General features: G+C 37.7%; 1 protein-coding gene across 1 annotated transcript in view; it reads left to right on the top strand.

Moving 5' to 3' along the window:
• CFAP99 (cilia and flagella associated protein 99) overlaps positions 1–14,384 on the top strand; it is a 53,034-nt gene extending 38,650 nt beyond the window's left edge. The window contains exons 11-16 of the mRNA XM_009101406.4: positions 1,113–1,317; positions 3,069–3,210; positions 3,996–4,147; positions 6,316–6,521; positions 13,054–13,213; positions 13,822–14,384. Of these exons, the coding sequence (XP_009099654.4) occupies positions 1,113–1,317; positions 3,069–3,210; positions 3,996–4,147; positions 6,316–6,521; positions 13,054–13,213; positions 13,822–13,989 (1,033 nt within the window). The 3' untranslated portion in view covers positions 13,990–14,384. The remainder of the gene's footprint in view (positions 1–1,112; positions 1,318–3,068; positions 3,211–3,995; positions 4,148–6,315; positions 6,522–13,053; positions 13,214–13,821) is intronic.
• The last annotated feature ends 2,818 nt before the right edge of the window (positions 14,385–17,202 follow it).

Genomic DNA, 17,202 nt, shown 5'->3' with positions numbered 1-17,202 from the left:
TTAGAATCACATAACATTTTCACTAAAAAACTTCACAAAGATAAAACTTATGTTATCCTGCTTTAGTATGACTTCTAATCCACCTGGCTTAGCAGGCTAAGCACTAAATATTGATAGCATTTTAAGTCCTGGAAGACTGTTTCAGTTTGGATTTGATCTTTGGACCTAACAGTATTGGTTCATGCATCAGGATTTTAACAGGTAGATATTAAACATCACTCAGGTTCTGTTATCAGCTATTCACATATATTGAGGTTTTTCCATATTACATATACTACTGTTCACTCTAGCTGGCAGAATTTCTTCCACTCAGCAAAGGAATAGTTCCCTGTAACTTGACACTATTTTATCTTAATGAGTTTTAATCTTCAGCTGCATTTAAGACAGATATATATATAGAAAGAGATAAATATATATAGATATATATAGAGATAGATGTATCACATGTATAAGCATTGGGGAGCAGCAGTAAGAGGCAATTCACTCTATGTTTGTGTCTCTGCCCTAGTTACTGGCTCATTCCCTCCTCTACTGCAGGACTTTTATGGGCCTGCCCCAGGGCTTTGCTGTGTTTTTCTCTCTCAGCTGAGCACAAAAAATAGGGATGTGACTTTAAGAGCTGAATACTTCTTTCCCTCATTACAGCAATATTATTTAATTAACAAAATACAAAACAGAAATAGTGTTAAGCAGAAGTTTTTTGTTCTCTGTGTTAAAGAGGACAAGAAGATTGTTAAAGAGGAAAGATATTTGTTCTTTCTACCTCTAAGCAAAGCAGTCCTCTGAGAAAATGTACATCCCTTTACCTGATTCTCTCTACTCCTTATGAGAATCCATACATAGCTAAAGTTTGCCCTCTCTTGGGACTTTGTTTTACTGAAAACTTTCAGGTCCTTGCTCTCCAGTCTGGCTTTCTCAGGCTTTACACATAGTAGGAATACCTCTTAGACTGGAATTAAAATATATCTGTCAAATGACTTTGTGATTACTGCCTTTTTCCTCTGCAGAGATCAAACACTTTCTATCAAAGGTTATGGAAATGCTTTACAAACCAAGGCAGGGCTACAAAGCCAGATCCCTGAAATAGTATACTCCTTTTTTCTCTCTTGCAGAGTTGAAAATTTGCAACAAGGGGCTGGAGACTCATCTGAATTCTTGGAATGGCAGAAACAGATGCGTGGAAAAGATTTGGAAGATCAACTGGCTGAAATAGAGTGTAGGAGGCTTCAAGGAAAACTGAGTTATGAAGAGGCAGTTCTAGCCCATCAGAATGTAACCCAAGAAAATAAGAAGAAAGCTGGTCTATTGAGAGAAGAGGTAATACATACAGGGATGCTCAAATTTTGCTGATTTCCAGTCTGTGCAAATCATAGCACAGATGATACCTGCTATTAGAGGTGTGAAATTCTATGCAGTGTCTTAACTCACTGGAGTCTGCAAACAAAGGAAAAAGAGGGCTCTAACTTCCAGATACAACAATGCTTATACATGAAAGTATTTTTTACAAGTTTTTTTTTTTTTATTTGATTAACACTTATGAAGTAAATTGAATCAAAGCAGAAGGTAAAAAAATGCTCCCCTATATTCTGTCGGTATGCAAATCCTTTTGAACAAATACTGAGATACTAAGCACCATTAGCATTGAAATCAACAATATATAACTGATTTCTTTATTTTGTTAAAATGAGAGCCCCAAATATGAAAGTATTTGTTTTCTTAAACTAATATAATTCAATTTACTTCATACTATCTGACCCATCTAGATTTCTCTTAGGTAAAAATTCAGACAGACAACCCTCTTTGGATCCATCTGTATGGAAAACTGTATATTTATACAGTTTTCCATACAGAAAAGAAATATTGGCCAAGAAATATTTTCACACTGTTTTCAATCTGGCAAATGACAGTTTCTCAAAATCATTGCTAGATCTTTTTGTTGTTTTCATAACTCACATTACATTTTCCCAGTGCTTTTCTTATAAACTAAACAGGTGATCAAGAATCACCAAATACTACAGATTTTAAACTTTTCATAGCCACCATCATATTCTTTTCTAGTTCTCCAATTTGTTGCTATGCCCTGTAGGCCAGTACCTGTCTCTTAACCATCTTGCAAATGTCAGTGCCGTGTCTCAGCAACATAAAATGAGACCACAAATGTACAAAATTTTGATAAAGACGATGCTATAAAAGGAAAATTTGCTTAATGAGTTTCTTTTCTGTTCTATAATACCTTTTAATCTTTTCTGGCATTGAGTCTTCGTGTTTGTTTAGAAAGACTATAGCAAGAACTTAAAGTGAACCCTAGTGTACAACTGAACATAGTATAATTGCTCATACTCATTCCAAAAATATTGCAATTGTTATATTCACTTCAACTTCAGAGCATATGTGTTTTATTTGTTAGCAAAAATGTCTCAAAAGGAATAGATTTGGGGATGTGCAAATAAGACTTGCTCTAACCCAACCAATTCCACACAGCTCCCTTTGCTTATCAATAAGCAGAGCATGTCATCCACATGCAGACCTCCAGGTATTCACCAATGTTCAGCCATCATGCTGACCTGCTTCCTTCTTTTAAAACTCTGGTCTTTCATCTAAAACAGGAAGAGCAGCAAGGAATCTAGTCTGAGAAAATAAATTTTCCTGCTTCTTTTTCCTTTCCTCTGACAAAGAGAGGAACATGGTACCCAAAAATGGACTTGACATTACAGAGCTGCAACTTGAAGTTCCTGCAGGCACACAACTAGCAGTATATTAGATTGGCACACTTCTTGCTATCTCACAACTAGATCCAGAAATGACTCCTTCTGTCTGCTCTTGGAAACATGTAGGAGGGAATTATGGAAAGCAGCGGTACAAACGTCATGCAGGGCAGTTATGTATAAATAAAACAGAGAGGGGAGCTTAAATCTGGGACTCTTTCTTGTCCCCAGCCATTGTCCTTTTCTACTTTTGTGGATGATGTAATAGTCTGAATCCAATTTTCCTTACCCTGTTTCAATGATTTGAGAAACTCAGATCACCACTTATCAGGAGTTGTACTCACCTGTTTGTTTGTGATTTAGAAAGCAGAGCTGATGCACCTGTATGCAGAGAAACGTCTACAGGAACAGAAAGAAATGAAAGAGCTGGTGGAACAGGTCATGGAAGGACACAAGAATGTAAAACAAGTAAAAGCAAAGATCCAGGAATACAAACAACAGATAGGTATATATATTGCCAGAAAAATGAGAGGGGATGATAAATATCCCCAAACTACTTCATCTTTCTTTTAGTGGGCCAATTACAATTTTTACAGAAGGGAAAGTGAAATTGAGGGAAAGATCTAGGCTGTACATTCCCATGAATGTATGAATATGAATTCAGAAACCAGCTGGCAATAGGCAGATCAGAAATTCTTAGCTGCTGGTCATGGGAATTACTCTTAGTTTAAACAGGAGATATACATCACTAATGTTCTGCAGCCAGCTTCCCTTCCACCCAAAAGTAACACATGTTAATGACTCTACTTTTTTGTCAAATGCAGACTTCTCTGCTTGTGTATCTCCATACTTGTATTCATAAGGATTGAGGCAAGCAAAGAGTGTTAGTCACTCCAGAATGGACTAGCAGAGCCTACCAGCCTTTGCAATTCAGTCATTTCTAGGATATACATAGCTTGGAAGACTATGAATATTTTCTATTTTATAATATCCTTTTATTAAGTAATGAAACAGTATGTACAAATGAGAACAGAAATTACAAAGCAGTAATTCAAAGTGTCTGTGTATGTATATAGTACATTTATGTGCTGAATAGAAGGATAGATGGTGGAGGTGGGAAGTACTCACTTGTTTCTTTAATGATTCCTCCCACCAATACCAGACTGTTCCCTTAAGTACCTTTAGATCAGTATTATTGTCATTATTCATTAATGCATATGAATTTTCCTCCAGATGGACTACTTGTTAAAATAGGCAAACAGCTAACTGAGATTAATTCTTATCTTTCAGTTCAGCAGGTTTGTGAAGAAAGTGGAGAACTCCTCCGGCAAGCTTTAGAAGAACAGGAGGAGAAGAACAGGAAAAGAAATGAACTAATTCAACAAATACGAGCGCTTGAGTCTACACCTAGCATCAGACACAAGATTGTTGATTTAACAGAGGTGAGCTCAAAAGGAAAAACTTCTGTTTTTACATAAATATGTACTGTATATGTTTCACACATTCAGAGGGATTGTGTACTGCAGGTATATCACAGTCTGGATGGATGAAGTACAAAGTGACCCCATACATGTCGTATTTTGTCATATTGCATGACAAAAGTTAGATATGAAATGGAACATTGATGAAGTCTATAAAATAAAATTTTATCAAGAAGAATATTTTCATGGCAAGTGAAATCTTAGTCCTCTTGAACCTTCTTTGAATTTTGACAATGGGATCTGAGTTTTCCAATATCTTACAAAAGTCTGGACAGCGATTACAAGATGTTCTGTGCATCTTCACAAATTCAAAGATTTGTCAGTCGGGGTAAGAACTGAATCAACACCAAGTCTGGACTCATGTATACTTAGTTATATTGCAGTGGTGATGGCCATGGTAATTAGCAAGACTGATTTCCTTCGCTTTCAAAACTGTCAACGTTCAGGTATATGAAAGAGATTGTCAAGAGAACCCAAAACCTTCTGAGCTATTACAATTCTGTGTAAATTACTTGTGTGTGTAAGTCTATAATTTATAATATCTCAAACTTCTTGGACTTGCTGTTGATGCACAACAACTCATATGCCTGGGATTGGGCTCTGCAATGCCCAGACTTAGGCAGCATCCAGGAATCGCTTATCTTATTTGTTAACTTAATCAGAAGAAGATTAGCAGACTGGACATAAGGAACACATTTTTTACAATGAGTGTGATGAACCTCTGGCACAGGTTGCCCAGAGAAGTTGTGGATGCCCCTTCCCTGGAAGTGTTCAAGGCTGGGCTGGATGGGGCTTAAAGCAAACTGGTTAGGAAAATGTTCTTGGCCATAGCAGGGCTTTTGGACTAGCTGGTCTTAAAGGTCCCTTCCAACTCAAATTGTCCTGTGATTCTGTATCACAGCTTCACTGTTTCATTATAGTGACTATTACAGTAGCACTCTAGTGAATTGGCACACTTTTGATGATAGCTTACCCTGGTTTTCTTTCTACAAAAGGCTTTTTCAGGCTTAGTGCAATTAAGTATTTGTCCATAAAATTCCCATTCACTCTCCTAATTTTTAAAGTACCAGTTCTTCCCTTCATGATTCTTTAGTTGCTTATATACCAGCAGTATCTATTGCATGAGTGTAGAACTTTTCTAATTTTAGGAACTACTTCACTGGCTTCACTGAGCATTTTTGAAATGCAGACACTCAAAACATTCAGCTTCTACCACTCTATGCCTCGAGCAAATTCTCTTTCCTAGACATGTTTGATGTCATGTTCAAACACTACCACTGATATAGATAGATAGACAGACAGATAGATAGATAGATAGATAGATAGATAGATAGATAGATAGATAGATAGAAAGATATAGATAGAGATATAGACATATATACCCTGTTGCAAAACATTTCCCTCTCACTTCCTGTGAATACAACTCTATGATCATTTCAAGTTTAATGCTGGACTTGAAAGAAAGGAAAAGTATATGTAAGAGCAAGGGCCTCAACTGAAATCCTTCACAAAGCTGTTTGGAAATGGTCCATCTTTGTTTGCAAACTGAAGTGCAGAAGTCTCACTTTAGATCTCAGCATTACATTATCATTCACACTGCAAAGTGGCTATTAAAAAGCCTTCATTAAATATTCAGGTTCAATTATTTTAAATTTGGGCATTAGGATCTGAATTTTCTCGGTGTGAAGCATTGCTTAGTCCTAATAATTTCAGATAAAACCAGTAGATACCATTATAGATCAAATGCTTACTTTGGAAATTGATAAATACAGAAAATGCATACTCTTAGTGTAAAGTCTGTTCTGGTTTCACACATTAAAAAAAATTAGTTTTACACATTTTAAAAATTCAAAAGTCTAATTAAAACTAAAAGTCAAATAGATTTTTTTGAGAGCAAATATATTGTATTTATGATTAATCTTCTATATATTTTTCAATGCTTTTTCTTTAAACATTTTATGAAAGATATGCTCTAGATTTTAAAGCCAGTTCTTAAATACCAGTTAGTTTAGGACCATCTCTATATTTCGAGAAATAATTGGAACACAATCAAAATATTCTGGTTTTACTCATTTACTCTCCCCTTGGTATTTACAGTGTTATTTAAAGCTATATTTTGTGTTCTCTAGACTGGTGGCCATGGTTTATTTGGTGAAATGTCAGTAGTGGAACTACGTGAACGCCTCGCCCTACTCAAGGAAGCACAGAAGGCAGCAGAGGAAGAGAAGAGAGATCAGATAATTCATGAAAAACAAGCTAAGGAACAACTTCTTCTAGACAAACTGGACCAGATTTCCCAATTCAGAGCAGAACTTGGACGAGCTGCTGCTTTCAAGTCAGTATAAAACAGCATGTGACATTTAAGACTTTGCAACTTTGTTAATATTTTGCCAGCCCTTGAGGAGAAGAACAAGTAGAGAGCAAAATACAGGCCTTCTGTACTTTTGTCAAGGATTACACTGGGGCCAAGATTTCCTTTTAATTCTTGAAAATAATTTTCATCAGATTTAACAAATCTTTTTCATCATTTATGGTTGAAGACATTCCATAGGCTAGTGTTGACAGTACTGCCCCAGGATTCAGAACCAATAATATAAATTTAGCAAGAAGTTTTGCCTTTCTTCTGTTCCTTTTCAGCTAATCAGAACTAATTGGATGTTATTAGAATCATTCTAGCTTGACACTTAAAGTTGTTTCTCATTCTCATCTAAACCAATATTAGAGCTGAATTTTTCTTGCTTGAATTTCATCTGTAATGTTAAAAGGAAGGTCTTATTCTAGAAGTTAAAAATATTTTAGGAAGATTTTTTGATAGCAATAATGAGCTATAAATTAAATACATTATAGCACCAGATCAAAAAGAAGTTCTTTGCTTACAGGCTGAGAAAATACTGCATTCATGACTAATATTTATTATTCATTATCAAATTTATAAATCATTGTCATAAAGGATTCATAACCTTCACAGATGCTTCACATATGCAGAAAACAAGTCCCTTCCACAAGGGTTTTAAAATCTAAGTTAAAGTTATTTACAAATAAAGCTGAGCAGGAAGAAAGCCTGTGTAAAAGTATACAACATGGCACACCTCTTTATCTTATACCATTTTTACTGCATCTTAAATATTTGCCACTTTTTTCTTTCATATTGTCTTTTATCTTTTCCCTTTTGTGGCTTTGAGAGATAAGTCCTTGTCTGCCATATTTATTTTGCAAACTGATGTTCAGGCTGACATCCAGAAGGCATATTCTATCAGGCTACAAACACATGTTTTTAGACATGTCTTAGATTCACATTTATTGCCAAAGGTGGCTTCTCAAAGTTCAATTCATGTTAATCATTTATCATCCAATTCTACATCTCAGTTACAGAATGCAATATTGATGTATTCCTTTAGTTTTCACTCTTCTCAGCTGTAATTTGGTTTGTTGCTGATAGCCAGTCTCCAAAGACTGGGGTTTTGCTATGTTAGTACTTGAAAAGATAGTTTAATGTATTTAATGAATCAATAACTGCAGCTGCAGTGGATTGACTTCACAGAGCAGTGACTTTCTTTTCTATGGCATGTATCAAGAAAAGATTTTAAGACTTAAGAACCTGAAATGGTGTTGGAGCTAGAAATATTCTCTCATTGCTAAACACTCAATATTGTGAAAGCCTGTGGGAATAACTCAAGCCACTGTTTCCACTAAAGAGGCAAACTAATCTTCTGTACTACATAAAACCTCTTTCACTGGTACCTGCTTAAAGAATCATCTGTTCTAGATGTTCAGTCTGTGAATTTTGTATAGGGCTGGGTTCCTTTAAACTAGACTCTTTGGCTTAATTCAGAACTAAAACTGTTCTCATCCTCAAATAAGCTGGGCTTGAATGAGAAGCTTTGATTCACTTTTTGTTCTGTTATTTGAAATGCTTTTTTGAAAAGACCAACATGCCAAAGATAGTAGAATCCAAATTAAATTATACACTAAATTTCAAGCCTCTGACTCAATCAGTCAATCTGGTCAGATTCTTGGTAAGTTATACAGTAATTTTAATGGAGCCCTGTCTGCTTTCTAAATAAAGAAATATAATGTTTCATTATAGATGTTAGAAGGCATTTTCCTTTCATGGTTCCTAGGCAGTTTATGTATGTATACAATTTATGTATATGTTGGAAGTAATTCCTATAAAAAGGCATCATCATAGTACACCAAAAATGTCGTTCTTTGGGAGTGTATTTCATGCATTTTCATACAGAATCCAAATCTCTGGTGTTATTTTTGTTAATACAGAAATATGGCATGCTGGCCATGGCATTTACAAATGCTAGACACTTTCATGCAGTTTTTATTTCTCTCAATAGAAACTATGAGGCTTTGTGTATTAAATCTTATTTGCAGATCTTGAATCCTGAAATACCTCTCAAACCAGTGTGAGTGATTAATTGTTTGGGTTCTATTCTTGATATGCTGCACAGGAGGTGTAAAAAGCTGATTTTTATGTTTACAGAATTGATTCATCATTTTAGGGATAGAATAGCAAATCTTACCAACAGTCCTCAGAAGTTAGCCTTATGTGTCAATATAAAATTATGTGTTACATCCTAAACTGCATTATGTTGAAGGCTACTACTAATCAGCTAAAGTATGGCAGCTAAACTATGCTAAACACTTGCTTTAGTGACAGCAGGAGTTTAATCAGGTCCCTACCAAGCAGGTTCCTTTCAACAACATTCACAGTCATTCATCAACACAAAAGAAGCACATTGTGCAAGCATTTAATGAGCTATATTAAACAAAATAGGAAATGGAACATGAAAAATTACAGAGACATTGGCCTTTAATAGACTGCAAGCCATGACATCTATCACAGCAGTGGCTTTGTGAGTGCTTGCACAATGGTACATATACTGGACATCCCTTTAATTGCTAGAATTTCACACAGCTTGAAAATCAGCACTGTCATTTGAAGTGGACAAGCAACTCTGCTCTCTGCTTTCAGACTCAAGCACCAGCAGATTTGTGTGTGTTTGTGTGTTTGAATACAAGCTAATGTACTCAAGTTACATGCCTGTGTACTTGAGATACAACTCCCTTTCATTCCAGTGAGGGACATGTATTACTGCAATCAATCTAATGCCCTAAGAATCACACAATAGTTCAAACCAGTTGGCCTGAGGCTCCCTCCATCCACATTATCTGTGGTTTGGGGGGAGAGTTACTTTGTGCTGGATTCGAGGTCTGGGACTGCAAGCTCTCACCCTTCACATGGTTTAAAGCTGTCAGAGGAGAGAACAGCACTAATCCTCCCTGACTTCCTTGTGTGTGAGGAAGATGTACAGACTCCCACCAAGTCAAGAGTTCCCTGGATCCCCATCTCACACTGTGGGAATACTGTGGCACACTGGACTCCCAGCACTGCATTACAAATGATGATGTGTTTGTCAAGATGGCAGAGCAATCCTTTCTCTCCCTGCCACTGCCAGGGCTCAAATCTCTCCCTAACAAGGGGCATCAAACACACACACTGAGAGAAAGGTAACCCCTCTCTCTTGACCTGAGCTGGGGAAGGGTGGGCATAGTGTGAAGGCTGCCAGAGCAGGAAAAGGAGGAGAAGGAGAAGAAGGAGGAGGAGGTAATGAGTTCTTCACTATCATTGAAACAAAAGGGAGAACTTTATCAGTAATGATGGATCAGAAATACGACGATGTGAAGAGAAGCTGTAAAAAAAAGACAGGCTTTTTTCAATGGTGACCATTGCAGGGACAAGAGGAGTATCAGGAAACACTTTTTACTGAAGATGACCAAGCATTGGCACAGATTGTCCAGAGAGGTGGTAGAGTCTCCATCCTTGGAGGTGTTCAAAAGCCATCTGGACACAGACCAGGGCACACAGCTCAAGGTGGCTCTGCTTAAGCAGATGGGGTGGTCAAGATGACCCCCAGAGGTCCCTTCCAGACTCAGCCATTCTGTGATTCAGTGACTGAACTTTGATTATGCAACTTCAAAATTTTTACTTCACATGAGGAAAACACTGTTATGAATAACAATCATTTCCCCATCTAAAATTAGGTCCTTAATAAGTTAATTTTTTTGGAAGGGAGCCAGATTTTGAGTGGTTAAATCACTCACATTAGTACAAAACAGTAATCAGTCTAATAGTGTAGTGTTCTTAAATGTCAAAATAGTGACTGCCTTAATAGTGAACTGTTAACCATTAGACACATTCACTTTGCTAACTGCAGTAACTTAGAATTATATGGTGTAGGACAGAAAAAGGCAAGGTACTGTGAAGTATAGACAGACCTACTCACTGAGGCTATGAGAAACTTTTTTTTTTAATATTGTTACTTGCCCTATAAGCAATTCTGCTTTTAAAAAAATATTTGTGTTTTTGCACAAGACTCCATTTTGTAAGGTGAGCTTATAAGTACAGGCCTAGCTGCTTGATATTTTGGTGCCTAGAATGGTTAAGTGGTCATTTTTACTCAACCTCTTACAAATATTGAGTCGGTTAAGAGCTGACTACATCTCTTACATACATCTATCTCTTTGTACTTTTGATTCAAAGCTTTGAAAATGTAAATGAAGAGCCAAATATAGAATATAGGAGGAAACCTCTGTGCAAATCTTCAAATTCCCCATTTTTTAAATATAGCTGAGAAGACTTTTCATAAATTATCACATCATTTTCTATTGATCTGGAGAGGATTTTTCTGTGTACTAGCCCATTCTGACTGGCTGTTACCTTACTTCCTTAGGAAATACATGATATGAGGTGACAGAGATCATTAGAGGTTTTTCTATCCTGAGCCCTCAAAGTTCTCAACTGATGACAGAAAAACAGAATTTTAAAATTTCTTTTTTCATTCCTTCCTCTCTCAGAGTTTCTGTTATGATATGGTGTGACATCTGAAAATCTATGGGATTGGCAGCTTTTTGGAATATTGTAGATGACTGGCACAAGACTACATTTAGAAGAGGAATGAATATTACTCTGGAAATAAGCAACTATTTACAACGTTAATATAGAAGCAGCTGCTGCTGCTTCCTGATGTTAAACCTCTTGCTATATTTCCTTTAATTGTATTTAAAAGAATCTGGATTTGCATGTAAGGAAAGATTTTGTTGTTTATTCTCATGGACAAGATTTAATAATCAAGTATTTACTTAAAACTGTACTGTTATATTCTCCTAAATCCTTTGGAATGCAATGCTTTCATACAGTGCAAATAGAAATAAATCATGTCCTCAATTAGATTAAGTGATAGCACACAATTTTTAGATTTACAATATAGTGTTAAAAATTAATCTTAGAGTAGCAGAGTATATCCCAGTCTTAAAGAGGATAAGGAAACATTATCCTAACCAGATAGCTTGACACACAGAGCAGAGGGGTTCAGGGAGAGTCTCGGGAAAAGTAATTGGAAATGAGAAGCCAAACATAACTGTGTCCCCTACTTAGAGTTCACAGTCACATTTCAGAATGTGACACAAGTCATATTTCCCCTTCATCCATTTCCTAAGGATTTGGGGACCTGTAGTCTGGAACAGCTTCACTGAAGAAAACTTGTTATCACAGAGAGTTTCCTATAAGCAGAGATAAAACTAACAAGGCAGGCAAAAGCCATCTCTCCCAAGATGAAAGAAGTGTTTAGATCCTTGGATCCTTGATACAGACACTTTTTAAAGGCAAATTGGTGGGTTTAGCATCAGAAGGTACTTCTTCCTTCTTCCCCATCTGCCAGCTTCTTGAGAAGTGTGTCTTATACTGAAACCATCCAAGATATAAGGAAAGAGTTCAGTTTTAAAATATTTCTTTTCAAAAGGCAACTTGTCTGTAAAACTAGTCCTGCCACTGACAGAATGACAGCTACAGAATCAGTGGACAGTGCCCCAGTGCACTGGGTCATTTGGAGTCTTTATTTGGTTTCCAATAAAAGCAACTGTCATATTGCACCACTGCAACATAAAAAGACATTTTATGAAACTATCCTTTGCCAGCTGCTCCCAGCAGATCTAACATGACTATACAATTGAGTACATTCCTTGGAAGATCTGACACTTCCTTTAGCTCTGAATTTAGCAAAAGAATCATACAGCTGCTCATGACATAATACTAACTCTACAATTTGATCTTACTAAGCTAAATTCGAGGGCACTGTTGAATAAAAGAGAAAGTTGGATATTAAGTGAGTCACTCTGTAACAGGGTGTAACCTACAAGTTTTGAGTAAATTGGGCCAATTGGGTGAAAGTATGTAAAACCAGATAAAATGTAAATTCCAGGGGACAGAAAATTGGCTACAATAGAAGGGGGGGAAAAGAAGACTATCCAATAATGTCTTTGGTATGCCTTACTTTTAGGCTGCACATGCTGATATCAATTTATGCTCACACAGAGCAAGTAACCTTAATTAATACATCACCATCCTATTGATTCTGTATCTGGGCATTGGGATTACACAGAAAAAAAAAAATCTTTTATTTGCCAAGGAGTACAGCAATCAAGATGAATACTAATGATCATATAAGGCAAACTCCGTAGTTCACACACAAGCAAAGAGCTGTGGTATTATCCCAGGTTTTGCACATTTTTTTCCTAAAGAATGTCATGCCAGGCTTGAAATACTTAAGATATTGTCATCATGGCATCCTGTGGGAAAAAAATTATTTGATGTGGTTTAGTAATGCTGTTCTGTAAATAACAAGAGGCAAATTGTGAGTACCACATGCAAGGTTTATATGATTTAAATCTCTTTTGAGTCTAACTGGTTCTCAGAAGCAAGAGCAAATTCATTATTACCAAGGTAATGTGTGCTCAATGGACTTATTCTGTGGGATGATAATATTTTACCTTCTCATTGTTTCTTTTTGACTTTTCAGGCAAGAAGAAAAGAAAAAGCCCCAGTCTGGTGAAAGGCCTATGAAAGATGAACGCATTTTAAACCTGCAGAAGAAGATTGTAGAAAAAACAATGGAGCGTAAAAAGCAAGCAGGACTCTTGAAAATTAGCCCCCAGAAAACCAGAATCGTGTCAAGCAAGGTCTGGTTATTACATAAGGAGAAAAGATCCGCAATAGACCTGCTGTTCACAGACCTTTGCTCAACTGCCAGCACTGGCAAGGGGGCAGAGGCAGATGGTGCCATTCATGGCTGGCAATAACAACACCCTGCCCCCTGCCTAGGCACACGTCTCCAGCCGTGGCCTTGACCTCACCTTCTTTTCACACATTCTGCTGTCACAGAGCAGGACTCATCCATTCAACACCTGCCTTGCCACTCTTACCACCACACACTCCTCCCATAAAGACAGCATCTTACCCCATCTCCACCTCTTGTCTTTCCCAGCTTCCTATCACACACATCCCGTCACACCATTCTGGGATGCTCAGTGCCCCTCTCCCACCCAAGGCATGTTACAGTTTATCATTCCCATGGTTTTGTGGAGAGTTGCAGCAATCTTAAACTGGCAACCCACTCTGCTTACTTTTCTGTTCATCATGCCAAATTTGATGGTAACAAGTTTCCCAATCATGTGAGCAAACAAACTGTGTAGTCAGCCAGCAGGATTATCAAATAGAAGTTTAGTGCATTTGCTAAAGAGAACACTGTATCACCTGCAGTCTGATCATCTCTCTGTCCTTCCTGCAGGATTCTTTTCAATGGAACCATTGGAAAGAACTGGAAGAGAGTCGGGAAAGACAATTCAGAATCCTTCAGCATGGTTTTATGGACAGAGAAGCAGCTCAGAAAAGGGAGCTTATTGCAGCAGCAAGAAGTGGAGCCGAAGCCTGTATACTGCGCTCTGATCTAAAATAAAATACATTTGGAACAAATTCGGGCCTACTGGAAATATCCCAGTGTACCTATTTACTACAAGGTTGAGTTTTATTCTTTATTTCACCTTTACAGTGTGATTAGAAAAATGTGGTCTTACAGGCACAATAGAATAAAAATGGAGGGGGGGGGGTTGTCCTACTATCATTTAATTTTTTATGTTCTTTTATAATGATAAAATGATTAATTATATAATGATTTTTTTTTCTGCTAGAATCAAAAGCTTTAAGAAATTGAAACTTTATCATCAGAGCTCCTACAGCATAATGGCAAATATCTGTGTAAGAATGTCAAGAACTGTATTTTGGGTTTGTATACTAGGCCATGGTTTGTGACACTCATTTTTCCAAAAGAATAAAAATGAGGGCAAACCCCAAGGAATATTTGTTTACATTATGCATCTTTTCAGAAGGCATGGTCAGCTCAATTCCTAACATGTCCTCTTACAGGACAGTAACTATGTAAGAGAATTGCCAGTTTCAACACTGTTTTAGAGGATGAGGGAAAAACTGTTTAGAAGGTTTAGAGGATGTGAAAGCCTCTACAAGTCAGAGTCTGGATTCACTGACCCAGCCAGGCCGTTCCTCTATTTGCAGACGTAAATTTCTTCAGTCTTAAAACAGTAAAAGGAGAACAGAACATTGATCTCTTTAGGGAGCTGCTTCCAGAAAAAGTAAAAATTCTTTTACTCACCTAGAAGATAATTTGCCCTCTGACAATTTCTATACTGTGTAAAACAGCTTTTAAATCACAAAACTTATCCAGGCACAAAGCCAAGGAGGATATAAATCAAAATTAAAATCTGCTCAGCATCAGGACTATATAAGGTATTTTTATTTTAACTCAATGCCAATTATTAAGTGTTTAATTATGAGTATTGCAAATATTTAAATTGAAGGAGATTGTCACTGACATTAGAGTAAGGCAGCTGCTTCTAATGCTCTCACAACATTGCATTTCTCACTTTTTATTGAAGGAGGTCTAATGGAATTCTTTTATTGCCATCTAGCTGTGAAGATCACTTCCACAACCCACAAGCTGATAAAATGTGCTGTATTTTTCACTCCAAGTAAATGCTCTGGTAGTCCACAAAGGCAATGCAGGCAGGGCTCATGCTCCAGAGCAAGAGTTAAGGAACACAGGAGAGTGAAAAGAAGGAATCATAGAAGTAGAACTACATAGAAAAGGAACTATGATACCATGTCTAGTACAGTATTGTATATCTTTAAATTACATACCCTTGGTGGCAGGGTGTTTGTCTTCCTTTGTGGTTGTTCAGCATTCTTTTGTACTGCATTCCAGAGCAACAAAGCTAACTGGTGACTCTTAACACCTTGATTTTCCAGAAGCCAGCAATTAACAGCTGACACTCATGCTCAAGGATATTGCATAGCTGAACAGTTCTCAAACCTTTTCATAAGAATTTTAAAAAGGAAAAAAATAAAAAGCATCATTAAGCAGATATTGAGATAGTGGAAATTTCAAATCCCCATCACACTGCAGGCTTCTTCCCCTTGGACCAAGTTTTCAAAATTCTTATTGAATTGCAATCAAACTGGTTCAGAATAATTTCCTTCTCCATATTATTTTTTGCTCTCAAATGAAAGGCCTGAGGAATGGAAGAATCTCAATAATCCAGCTGTGGAATTTTTGCATTCGGAGATCACAAATAGCCCTATTACTACTTTGGGATCTGATGCATAAAGTCATCTTTAGAATCAACACTTTGAGGAATGTAAAAGAATATGTTTTGAAGAAAATACCAATATATTCCTATATTGGTATTTTTGTATCAATATAGCCTATTGATTTTTCAGTGATGGCAGGCCTTACAGCAGAATACACAGAATAACATAAAAAAATACCACCTTGCTCCTGACAAATGTGTATAACTTGATGCTGAACACAACAGATCCTATCCAGAACCACTCTGCCCTGGCTTCTAGAGCACATTTCCTAGTATTCCTGTGTGGTAATGGAAACCTGAGGTGAGCAATGCAGAGCAATCAGAGGTCTGGTGGGACTTGTTAGCCTTGTGTTACAAAAGCAGCTGCAATGGCACTGGAGCCAGGTGAGCTGTGAAGGCACACAGCTCACTGAGACTTGCTGCCTCAGCTGGTGCCTGTGGCAGGGACCATCCACCACTTGCTGCAGCCACACACAGATACCTGAGGGAGCAACACCTCTACACTTGCTTCACTGAAACGCAGGTGGATGAATAATTCATGATTCACTCATTTACACATTTGTTACACCATTTGCAGCCAAGAAGAGGTGCCTGAGTGAACAAGGCTGACTCTGAAATCATCCATCAAAACAGAGTAACAAAATCAGAGGTTGCACCTGTCTGATCATAGTGACAGACTCAAGGAAACATTTACAGTGCTGGAAGCTGCACATTCAGAGATCTCTCATTTCAGCACAAGCAGACAGACCACACGTCCTAGGGTGACGTTCGGATGCTTGTATCCCCATTCCTGTGTGCTGTTTATGCTGGATATTATGTTCTGTGCCTTCAAGACTGGCTCTGAAGAGTGAAAGTTTTGTTTTGGTTTTGTTATCTGCCTGCTCCCCCAGGGTTGGCAGGACACACAGACGGGGCAGTACATGGTGCTGCTTTTGCTTTTTGCTTTGCTTTTGTTCTTGCTTCTGCTTTGCTCCTGCTTTGCTCGTTTTTTGCTTCTGCTCATTAGTTAGTTTAGCTAAACAGTCTGAATTTTCCCTGGACTGTTTCTCCTTTCCCTTTTTTTGGACCTACTCGAACCTGCTCTGGACTGGGACCTGAGAAACACCAAGAGTTTGCACCCTGTGGCTGCAGCAGCTGCCCCAGCGCCGGAGGGACTGATAACAGAGCAACCACCCCCAAGAGAGACTTTCTGAATTCATCTTCTTTTTCAGAGCAGGGAAAGAGTGGTGTCACCCAGTATTGTTCATTTTCTGTGCTGGGGGGTGCCTGTTAAATAAACAGGTTCTTTCCACTTCTCTCCAAGAATCCTTCCTGAACCGGTTCGGGAGAGGGACTGTGTGGGTTTGCTTTCTGGAGGGGCCCTCTTTGGAGGTTTTCTCCTAAATTTGCCCAAAACCAGGACACCACAGAAGCCTTCACATGCCACTAAGGAGGTGAAGGAGGTGTAATCTGAGAAAGACCAAAGGGTTTTGCCATGTGGCAGGCACTGGACACAGGGTGCTCCCCAC

The sequence above is a fragment of the Serinus canaria genome, chromosome 4, assembly GCF_022539315.1.
Source record: "Serinus canaria isolate serCan28SL12 chromosome 4, serCan2020, whole genome shotgun sequence".
NCBI lineage: Eukaryota > Metazoa > Chordata > Aves > Passeriformes > Fringillidae > Serinus > Serinus canaria.
The sequence above is the reverse complement of the archived record's forward strand: the minus strand, read 5'-3'. Positions and strand labels throughout refer to the sequence as shown.